Consider the following 11,175-nt stretch of genomic DNA (forward strand, 5'->3'; position numbering starts at 1 on the left):
GTTGTCTGGGTGGGAACTAACACAGTCATGTGTGTACAGAGTGTACAGTAGGGGACTCAGTTCAGTACACTCACATACATATAGACTCATATACACTCACCAGCCGCTTCATTAGGTGCACTTTGCTAAAGCTGATTTAGAATTACATTTTGAGAAACACTGGAGATTTTGGTCCATGTTGACATGAAAGCGTCACACACAGAGTTGATGCAGATTTGTCAGCTCCTCATGATCCGTGATGTGAATCTGGAATTCTGAGATTTTATTATGTTCAGTAAATAAATTTGAAATGATTTGAGCTTTGTGATATGATGCATTATCCTGTCTGAAACAACATACTCAGGTAGACTGTGGCATTTAAACAATGCTCTGCTGATGCTGTGCCAAGATAATATCCCAACATCGTTACCCCACCAACAGCACCAGCAAGCCTGACACGTTCAAAGTTCCTTAAATCACCGTTCTTATTCATTCTGATGCTCAGTTTAAACTTCAGTAGGTTGTCTTACACAAGCCTAAATGCAATGAGTTGCTGCCATGTGATTGGCTGCGACTTATTTATGTTAACGTCAGTTGAATAGTTGTACTTAACAAAGTAAGCACACAAAATACAATTTGCTTACAGTTGTAGCCAGTAGTATATGTGTAATTTCTGTCTACTGTGATTATCAAGAGTGTTACATTTACTTTATCAGCTAATATTGACTAAAGTCCATCATCTTGTCTTACATAGAGTAAAGTTCGCAGTCCAGTGAGTGGGAGTCCTGATGGATTACGTACCCCGTCGTCAGTACTGACTCCCAGACACAGCTTACAACAACTGTGAGTGCACTCTCTCTCTCTCTCTCTCTCTCACTCACACACACACACACACACACACACACACACACACGTGAGTACTGGGATGTGAGGGTAGGCGTCCATTCAGACCCTAAAATTAATGATTGTAATATTGTTGAGGTGGTGTAGGCTTACGTTTATTTTTACATGCCTATACATGATGACTAACCAAAAGAATTTTAAACTAATTATATATTGTGGGATTTTGTTTAAAGACAACTTTTCAGAACATCTCAGATAGCACAGACACATAACAGGAATCCTAACAAAGTCGTCAGAGGAATGCATGAATAACTTTGGGTGTGTTTGCAGTGATGAGTCTCTTGTGGAGGAGAGCAGGACATTTGAGAGCCGCCTTCAGAGTTTGCTGCACGACACCATCCAGGAATCTGAGAGCAGTATGGAGGTGTGCAAACAGATGCATAGCAGCTGCATGGAAGTGTTTTGTGATTATTATTATTATTTTTGTTTTATTGTTTAACTAAAACAATTGCCTTTTGTTTTTGTCCTAGATGCTGAGGGAGTGGACGTGGCTGCGTGGAGGCCAGGATTTCTCCAGTGACCTCTCATAAACTGAGTTTCCATCTTTGCAGATATGTAGTACTCTTCTGCCTCTGTGTGGATGGGCTGTCAAATTACACGTGGGATGTATGACGACAGTCTGAAGTGAACGTGTAGCAGTTTTAAAAAAAACAAAAAAAAAATCAGTGAGATCGCTAACACCTTATTGGCTTTGTGAAAAAGAATAATTAAATCTATGTTCAGGATTAATGTCAGAGAGATTAATTGGAGTGTCATCTTTCATCTTAAACAGAACATTCTGGCTGTAATTCCAGTAAAGATTAAAATCTTAATCTCATATTACATATTTGTACATTCCTATAGGCTTATGGTTTATGAAGCACCTTGCACAGTTCTGACTCAATATCTGCATACAGCATGATTATTGTAAATAATCTTTTGCTGGATTTGTAAGACGATCTCTTTCTTAGTTTAAGAACTAATTTTGTTTCATCGTGATTGTTGGTCTTTGGAAACCACAGATGTTATTCTTAACAAATGTGTGCCTTGAGCTGCGTGTTCATATCTGGAACACTACTTTTTATTGGAGGTTTTATTTGGTTTAAGGGTGTGATTTAGAATTGAAAAGAGGTCTGTTTTAACCGTTTGCTCAGTAACTGTATGAATGTGTTTTTAAACCCACTTATGAATGCATGGGGAAATGAGGAATATCTTCAATAAGAGGAACATGTATCAAATGCAGCACAGTCCAGTATGCCACGAATAACTGCAAGTGTTTTGTTTATACTGTTGAATTGTTTTGACATGCTGGGTATGGCAATATTTTATACATTTTTTTAATCATTACCTTGAAACAATGAAAAAGAAGTTAAATGTGTGAATTTATCAAAACTGTGAATTACCACAAAACTAACATATTACTCTGGTCTGGTGTTTTGGCCTCATCGCAATTGTTTCCACATTTTTCTTCTCGTTTTCATCTTAAGCCCAACAATTAAAGGTAGTACTGTAAAGATCACACAAGGTGATGCTTATTATCAAGTATCTCAGAATTATTTTGTGTACAGACTTTATGCTGTTAAGATTGTAAAAATGTCAAACAAAATTAAATCTAGACTCTGGTAAGCAGGTTTAATGTGACCTGATGTTTTCTTTGCTTCATTTCCAAATAATTTGTTTGGACACGAGGACGCTGATGGCCTTGACTTTATTGTGATTAAGAAAAATAATATACAGAATTAGTGCTTGTAGTACTCTGCCATCCCATGATTCATTAGGCTGTAGAACTTTTAGCAGCAATAATTTGTAACCTAGTAATGCAGGTATTCCATCTTACTTCCTTTAGTAATCTTTTTCTATACAATTGTCTCACTCACATCCTTGAGGAACTGAGGTTTGCAAAACATTTGTTTTTGCACAGCTCTCTGTGCATAGATCTCTACTTTGACTCTTTTAAATCATTGTCTCCTTGAATGACTATTTCAGCCAAGCTTTGGCTCTCAGAGGTTCTCACGTGTGACTCTGGAATACTTTGTTAGACACAGGTTTATTCAACTTGACTGCAAGGTTCCCAGATCCTGTGGCTGCACCTCAAGCCCAATTCATCACCCTCCAACCACTGTGCTCGACAGTTATGAGGCGTTTGTGTTGATATGTTTTTTATCAGCGAGGTGTTACTACGAAATTGTGTTCTATTGTATTTTTATCTGTATTTACTGTACAGCACTTTGGTCAGCCTTGGTTGTTTTTAAATGTGCTCTATAAATAAACTTGACTTGACTTGACATATGTTGCGTTTCGTTTTCCCCAAATGTAGTGTTGTGGGCAAACATCTCCACTTTGGTCTTACTGGTCCAAAGGATATTGTTCTAGGAGTCTTGTGGTCTGTTCTGAAGTCACTTTGCAAACTTATGTGCCACCAAGAGCAGAGGATCTGTCCTGGCAGGGGTGGTCAAACTTGCTGATGATCAGTTAATCATGTGCAGTTAATTACCAGCACTTTCACATGACTAACATCAGTAGGGTGGGGGGGGGGAAAAAAAAAAAAAAAAAAAGCCAAAACCCACTAAAAATCTGTTTTAAAGTCTTTATTTCATTCAATAAAGCCAGTTTGAGGTCCTAACTGATGGCTAACTTCCTATACAAAGCACAGCACAGGTAAAGTGAAATGTAGTGCTCAAGGTTTAACAGTTACAGGACATAAAACATGACAAAACAAAGAGGTCATAGAGAGATCCTAATTTTTTGACCAAACAAAACCTGAAAACAAAACTTTTAGGTAACCAAGGGCTCACAGTGTTTAACTGTTTTATTTAGGTGGAAACAAAAGCAATCCACTCAGACACATGACCCGTTTTTTCCTGCTTATTTCTCTCTAGCCTCTATTGCATCAGTTGTAAATATGACAATGAAAAGTCTAAAATATAAAAAAAAAGAAAAAACCTTAGCATTTAAAGCGTGCAACAAAACTACAATATACCAAAACAAGCACCCTCTAACAATCTCACTGATGTCTAAATCCCAGAGTATCTGAACAAAACCTGCCTGAATAACACAGAATGACAGGGTGCTTCAGACACATGCTATTAAAAGTGCACTTTGTCTGGCCAAAGCAGCAGAGAAGTAGCACAGTATTTAGAGAATGGGGTATTTGAATAAACTGGCTGCGAGACTGTATGCAGTACTCTGGTAATATATGCTAAAAACTGATGTGTGGGTCATGTCAATAACACTGAAATCCTTGCTTTAGAATTACAGTACTAGAGGTCTTAGAGGCTGTTTGGAGTTTCAGGGTTAAGGCCAAAGTGTGTGTCTCAGAGGGAAGATTTGTTGATGCGTTGCCGAGTGGTGTATTCTTCTCCTTTGTTTGCTTTCCTCTCCTCTTGCCAGTCCTGTTCAATCCTTACGCCTCCAGCTCGAAACCGAGGCCGATTTTGTGTCCACCGGCGTTCACGTTCTTCCCGTCGATCAGAGCAGAGAGGGTGAGCTTCACTCCTGCAGGAAAGAGCGTCACATTGTGTATCATGTAACCATACAGATGCGCTTTAGGCTGTTATCACAGAATACATGTTTTTGGGTGTTTGTTTTTTTTTTAAGAAGTCAAACAGCTAACCTGGCCTGAGTGTTTGTGTGTATCCAACTCCAACGAGACAGGCGTTGTTAACCTTGGCCTGTGAGGAGAAACAGATCATCAGGTGAGATAGTCATAAACACTGCATTAGGAGAGTATATGGAATAGGTTACATAATATGGAGTTTATCATAAATATGAATATCAATCAGCCTCAGGCAACCGTTGCAGAGAAGTAAGATAATGATGTTTGAGAAGCACACAGCTGTAGGGATGACTCAGTAGGCAGCTGGTTCCACATTCAAATATTTGAACAACTATTGGATGGATGCTCATAAAAAGAATGGTATCCAGTGACTTCCTCCAGCATGCATTTTAGAGTTGTATAAATCTCTTGATGATTCTGGGACGGATTAAAACACGTTTATCCTTTTTGTCATTGAACTTTTTTGGTAAAAAATAAGTATGGATCGTAATTTTTTTTATTAATTGTAACTTATTAACAACAATATAAACATTTTTTGTGAGGCTGGTGTGATCAACCAACAGATGAAGACTTTAAGCGGCACCCCTTTGCTCACAGAAAAGCAAAGATGCAGTAAATAAATAAATAAATAAATGCATTTAGGTAAATCCATGAGTTAATTAATGCTAATAAAAATCTGTTCTGTGGTCTTTGTGATTATCAAAATATCTGAAGTCTAGCAGGAGGTATCTTTAGAGGGGGGGGGAAAAAAATCACAAAAAGCTTCAGACCTTCTCAGACCACTAAGTCCACAGATCTCAAGCTCAAAGGAGAGAGTTCCAGAGTCTGGACACCACCGTTACAAAAGCTCTGTCACCTTTCGTTTTCAGCCTCATATGCTTACTACCCAATATTATTGTGCCAAAACAGTAACTACCATAGTGGGCATACTGCAACACATGCATTCATAAATTTTCTTAGCTGCTGGAGCATATCACAGCTGTCACTGAGCACATAGCAGAGTACAACCAGTCTGCAGGGCCAACGCAGAAACAGACAACCACTTACACCTTCAGCCAATTTAGCAACACCAACTAAACTAACATCCATGTCTTTGGACTGTCGAAGGAAGCTGGAATATCCAGAGACAACGCATGCACAGACATAAATAACAGGGAATCTCAACACAGAACCTCCCAAGCTAGACAGCAGATTTGAACCCACGACCTTTTTGTTATGCAGATCTAACCACTGCAGCACTGTGCCACCCCTGAGTACAGTTGTACATTTAACTCAAACCTCCAGCAGAGTCCCACAAAAGTTATAACGCGATTAGCTAGCAGTGAAAATGTATCATTTATTTATGTATGTTAGACGTGTGCAGGATGTTTTGTCAGTTCTCACAGAGAGGGATGCATCCTTATCCAGCTGGTATTTGGCTCCAAGTCCAAAGCGTGTGTTATTGCTGCCTGCTGTCCAGGCTAGGTTGACTGCTGTTTCCAGGTTGCTGTTCACCTTTTGGTAAATGGAGCCACCGAACTCCGTGCCATCATTACTGAAATACAACACCAAACACAATTTAAGAACTGAGGGAAAAAACAAAAACAACAAAACCCCTAAACTTTGTGCTATGCTGTAGTGACTCACACGCTGGTATGAAGTTGGAAGTCACCAGTCTTGTATCCAAGGGCAAAGTTGTTCTTGACGAGTTTAGATTTGGCAGTGTCGAAAGCCATCTGGTAACCAGCCAGCCAGCCCTCGAAGCCAAGCACAGCCGCTGTGTGGACAGTGGGGCCGGCCATGTCGAAGTCCAGGTCACAGCCCACATTCACAAAGTCCCGCTTGTAGCTGGTCTTCAGTTTGGCACTCTTCTTGCTAAAGATCGTAATTATTAGACACATGTCCTATTGAGAACATTTATTAAAAACCCTGAGAACAACAGAGCGTTACTCTTACCCAGTGTTCGGCACAAATGACGTGTCCAGACCGAGCTTCAGGCCGTTGGCCAGCTACAGACAGACAGAAGACTTAATACATTAAGTACTGAAGTATTAGCCACCACATATTATTAAACCTTTCCTTATTTTCTGTCATACGTATATGTTTTAAAGAGGTAGGTACTTATCACCATCATCCAAACACTCAAAACTATGTTTTTTTTCCTACTCTTTGATGTCAATGAGAGCAGATGTCTATAATATTATCATCACAGACACAAAGCTTTAATCGTGAGCCACACACTTGCTATCCAAATTTCTTGTCATGAGGAGCAACCCATCAGTAATAATAATATTATTTTTTCTTAAAAAATAAAAATATAATTCTGGCAGCTCAGCCTCCCAGTAGATGCACCTATGGTATGGATTTCAAAATTTGCCTAGTTCTTAAGATATCACATTCACAATATTTTCAGAAAACATGACCTCTGACCTCTAACCTTGAGGCAGAGGTCAATGAGATTTAAACACATCTGAGGTTTTTAGTAGATACACCAATGCTATTTTGCCCCCCCCCCCAATAAATAAAATTCCTGTTTGACTTCACCTGGTCCTCCAACGTGATTTCTGTTGTAAGAGTGTTGTCAGTGTTCCACTTCTGGTTGAAGGTGAGCCCCAGATCTTTCATTTTGTACTTTGTCTCCAGGTGGCCTCCAGACCTCCCTGTATCTGTGTTGTTGGAGCCAGAAGTGGTGAACTCCTGTAGGAGAGACGGATCGAGTAATGAGGGGAAGATGGAAGATGAGGTGGAAGGGAAAGTAGAAAGAGACATCAGAGCACAGCTAAAGACACTAGAGGCCGGGGGGGAAACCGAGACAGGGATAACAAGCATTACGTTTTTGGCTTTTCCTCTGCCAAACAATCCCTCACAGGGTTGCATGACTGGTTATTCAAATAAATAAATAAAAAAAAAATCTAGACCTTTAAGATGGAGAAGTGAGCTGGGAAGGTAAACTGAGGACTGTGAGGGAGAGGCTGGTCATGAGTGTTTAACGATCAGTGCTATTACAGCTGCGGTTGGGGTAATGCTGTCACTTAGGTGAGCCGTTACTACAAAGAAATAGTTGGCAGAAAGCCTGCACACAAACACACACTGCTATCACTCTTGCACCCTGCAGTGCACCTGTGTTTAATGATTACATATGCACACACACTCACTCTCCCACTCTTACCATCTGACAGGAGCATCCAAAGAAGAAGCAGAGAAAAGAGAAAACAGAGGAAGTTAGGGAAAACCACAGTCTACATGTGACAGTTTGACTGCTTGCTGGGAAAATGAAAACCAGAGCTACAAAAAGTAAAAGTGGATGTCTTTTCAGTGCTTTTTGAGTGAGGCTTAAAGCTGGATCAGATTTGGAAAACTATGCAAGAGCTCATTTGTGGTTTTACTATGGTAACCGGTTTATGGCAACACAGATACATGGCACGTCTTGGTGAAACTCTTTCCCTTCGTGACAGAACATGCTGCTTCAGAGGAGAGAGTAAGGAATAAACTCATTCGACAGAGTGTTTCTCTGCTGACTCTGTATGTAGAGGCACGTCAGGCACTCTGACATGAAGACCTCCAAAGCCGTGAGTCAGACCTTTGCTCTACATCTAAGTGCTTAGAAAGACGTTTGAAACTAAATTTAAACACATCCAGTGACAACAGTAATACTTACAACTCCACTTTGAGACTTGGTCTTAACATCTAGCTTCAATATTCCATAGCCTGTGGAAAAGAAATTAGGATATTTAAAAAAAAAAAAAAAAACATATATATTACAAGGGCAGTAAAAATAATCTCTTTGCACTGGCCAGAAGAACAATAGACACCTGCAGCACAGAGCACACAAAGCATTCTCTGAAAATCAGTCCTGCACCATAGTTTGAGCCCAAACAGCTTCAGTATGATAGCAACAGAAGAGCAGCAGTTACATATGCATGTTAAGTAGATTTCTTCACTTACCGAAGCCTTTACTGAAGATGTCTTTGGCAGATTTCCCCAGATCCGAGTATGCAGGAGGGACAGCCATTGTGCCTGAGGAAAGAAATGTACGAATAGTTTAATCACAGCAGTGACACACATACACCCACACATGTGCACTTTTTATGTAAAGAGATATTCCAGCAATTTAGAAATACACTTTTACAACACTGGTGAAATTGCAAGATTTAAAAGTCTGTCCAGCAGAGCACTAAATATGCACATTTCCAGCTTTCCAGTTTGGGTTAAAGTACAAATCTGTTGGATCACACATTTGCCTTTCATATCTCAACCTCTGAAACATTTGTGCCATGTAGAATAGCACAATATGAGCTTTCAATCGTTACTGAAGCACATATTGTGTAGTTTTTCAACAAAGATTAAATGGATACAGAAACAATAGCAGAATGTCCCTTTAAAAAAATTAAAAATAAAATAAATCAAGATGCTAACACAAAATGAATTTTAAAGCTCTGCACTGGAAGCTGTGCTTTGCAATGCAAATAGCACTTCTGAGGCCACACACACGCTGACAGCACCGTCAACAGCATTTTCGATCAACCATCTACTCACCAACAATCATTACACATCAATACAAGCCAGTAGGGGGGCTGTCTGGGTGCTGGTTATAGCTCCTCTCCTCCCCCTCTATCTTCCACAGAAACCCTATTGATTGCCTAGCAGCAGTACATGAGCAAGCAGCAGAGGTTGTTAAACCAATGAAACTGTTTCCCTAGTTTAGGAGGACAGTATACAAGTCTTATTTTTGCAATAGCTGTTGCAGAATGAACAAAAATAGCATCGTTACTGTGAACAAATATCAACATAGCATATTTTTTTTGCAGACTGCGGCCAGGTCACTGTAGCAGAGCCAGCACAAGCAGTGGCTGGTTTGGTTAGTCAGCAACTAACACTCCTGCACACCACTGCACTGCACTGTAGTGTAGTGTTTCAAAGGCATCAGTGTCCCCTGGGTCAGTGTGCACGTGTCTGCGAAGAAGACAGCCTTGGCATTGACTTATATCCTATAAGTGTTTAATAAGTGTTTAATATTTTACTACCAGCACACCTTTTTGTGGCTCCTGCACCCCTCACCTAACTGGTCTCTTCTACAGAAGATGGGAAATGCAGCTAACACGTGCATGACTGAGCCACTGCAGACAGATCAAATACTGTCACTTGGGGGGGAAAAAGGGGAAAAAAAGAAAAAAAAAGATAACTGAAAGCAGATGAAAACCGCTTAGACACAAAGACCCCTTCTCTCCCTGTAATGAAACCAACATGCAATCCAGGGACCCTGATGATAATCCATCTGTGTTTTTACATGTAACCCCCAACACCACTCACCATGTCCCTTTGGTGCGTGGCTCTGACACGTCACACAGTGGTCTTTGTTTTCTGCATGTTTGCCTTTTCCTGGCATGTCCTGCTGCAGTACAATCCCAACATTCTGTGCCATGACTCTTCAGAGGGAGAAGTAAAAGCAGGGACAATGGGAAACTTTTGGCAAGAAGTCCTTCGCCACTTTAATTAACAGCATCATCACACAATACAAACTCTTGTTTGAAAGTGGCTCACAACATGTTACAGCTACTGTAGCCATACCTAACTGATGTAAACCAGAGCACTCTGTGCACTGCATGCAAACCTGGCCTGTGTGTAGACGTGAAAAGACCTTTTGAAATACTTTTTCCTCCATCCCGCACACAAAAGTACAGAAAAACAGAACAAATCATGAAAGTAAATCACATAGATAAATATGCACTTTAATGCCAGGTTCCTTAAAGTCTGGCGCATCACCTACAGAGATCTATATTTACAATAACCCCTCTCCAAATCCAAATGGGGAAAAGATGCTTAGACAGATGAACTCAATGTGTGCACCAAAGCCCAGTTGAAGAAAGTGTGAATAATGCAAAGCTACTTAACAGAGTCTGGGGGGGGAATAGCAAATGCAGTAGGCACCAACTTTTTTTTAGGCTGATATGGCCAACTTTGTGATAAATCCAATAGGAAAAGTCTCTTTTTTTGGTGTTATGTGACAAATGAATGTTAAATATTCACTCATTCTCCTCTAGCTTTCTAATATTTTCATTGTGTCCTTTTTTTCTTTTTTTTTTTATAGATCAAGGCAAGAGTAACCCAAGTTTAAGTGTTCATTAAGGCGTTTGTCACATAGATATAAAATAAGTTCAGAGATAAGCGGGTGTTAAACACAGGGTGCTTGGTTTATGTAAACATGTAATTTGTTGTTGTTCTGGTTTACGTGCTGAAAATGGGTTTTTTGTGTGCATGTTGTGTTAGACTTGTACATAGTTAAACATATATGGATCAAATAATGCTGAATTCTGGATATGGATTTGTAAGCAATGAAATTTGAAATAAGGGGGAAGGAACAGGAAAAGTGTAAACTTCATCCGACTCCTTTTCGAACATACATTCTGTAGACATAGATATATACATGAAAACTTGATGATTTTTAAGTTTTGTTTTTTTCCTCTTGTCATTTCAATTATATTTGCATGTTGGAAATAAAATTATATCTATTTTCTATCAACCCCCGAGTTAAAACGTTGACTCTTAAACTAAAAAAAACCTCTCCAACTATTGGATAAATAAAGCTTGCGTTAAGGCTGCACGATTTTGCATAAAATGAGAATCACGATTTTTTGGCTTAGAATTGAAATCACGATTCTCTCACGATTTTCTTTTCCAAAATGTTGTACTGCTTGAAATTCCGTCTCCACCATTGCTCAACACTGCGTGTATAGAGCAGGTAGTGCAACAATAGAAAAATAGTTGCGGGACGGCATGTG

The 11,175-nt window shown here is 39.7% G+C and overlaps 2 protein-coding genes across 5 annotated transcripts in view; one reads left to right on the forward strand and one right to left on the reverse strand.

The window, feature by feature from the left end:
- The window catches only part of ikbkb (inhibitor of nuclear factor kappa B kinase subunit beta), a 26,099-nt gene extending 23,607 nt beyond the window's left edge, over positions 1 to 2,492 (forward strand). Inside the window, exons 20-22 of the mRNA XM_005738211.1 lie at positions 734 to 822; positions 1,153 to 1,246; positions 1,353 to 2,492. Coding sequence (XP_005738268.1) covers positions 734 to 822; positions 1,153 to 1,246; positions 1,353 to 1,412 — 243 coding nt within the window. The 3' untranslated portion in view covers positions 1,413 to 2,492. The remainder of the gene's footprint in view (positions 1 to 733; positions 823 to 1,152; positions 1,247 to 1,352) is intronic.
- A 942-nt stretch (positions 2,493 to 3,434) lies between these two features.
- vdac3 (voltage-dependent anion channel 3) overlaps positions 3,435 to 11,175 on the reverse strand; it is a 14,061-nt gene continuing 6,320 nt past the window's right edge. For 2 of the 4 annotated variants that reach the window (XM_013912175.1, XM_005738212.2), the window contains exons 2-11: positions 9,707 to 9,822; positions 8,342 to 8,413; positions 8,055 to 8,104; positions 7,566 to 7,568; positions 6,941 to 7,093; positions 6,353 to 6,405; positions 6,044 to 6,271; positions 5,801 to 5,951; positions 4,475 to 4,532; positions 3,435 to 4,356 (exon numbers count right to left, since the gene is read on the reverse strand). In XM_013912175.1, the coding sequence (XP_013767629.1) occupies positions 4,265 to 4,356; positions 4,475 to 4,532; positions 5,801 to 5,951; positions 6,044 to 6,271; positions 6,353 to 6,405; positions 6,941 to 7,093; positions 7,566 to 7,568; positions 8,055 to 8,104; positions 8,342 to 8,413; positions 9,707 to 9,818 (972 nt within the window). In that variant the 5' untranslated portion in view covers positions 9,819 to 9,822 and the 3' untranslated portion in view covers positions 3,435 to 4,264. The remainder of the gene's footprint in view (positions 4,357 to 4,474; positions 4,533 to 5,800; positions 5,952 to 6,043; positions 6,272 to 6,352; positions 6,406 to 6,940; positions 7,094 to 7,565; positions 7,569 to 8,054; positions 8,105 to 8,341; positions 8,414 to 9,706; positions 9,823 to 11,175) is intronic. The other 2 variants (XM_005738214.2, XM_005738213.2) reach the window with 2 other exon arrangements.

Source organism: Pundamilia nyererei, unplaced genomic scaffold, assembly GCF_000239375.1.
Source record: "Pundamilia nyererei isolate P.nyererei 1_Seehausen unplaced genomic scaffold, PunNye1.0 scaffold00082, whole genome shotgun sequence".
In the NCBI taxonomy this organism is placed as follows: domain Eukaryota; kingdom Metazoa; phylum Chordata; class Actinopteri; order Cichliformes; family Cichlidae; genus Pundamilia; species Pundamilia nyererei.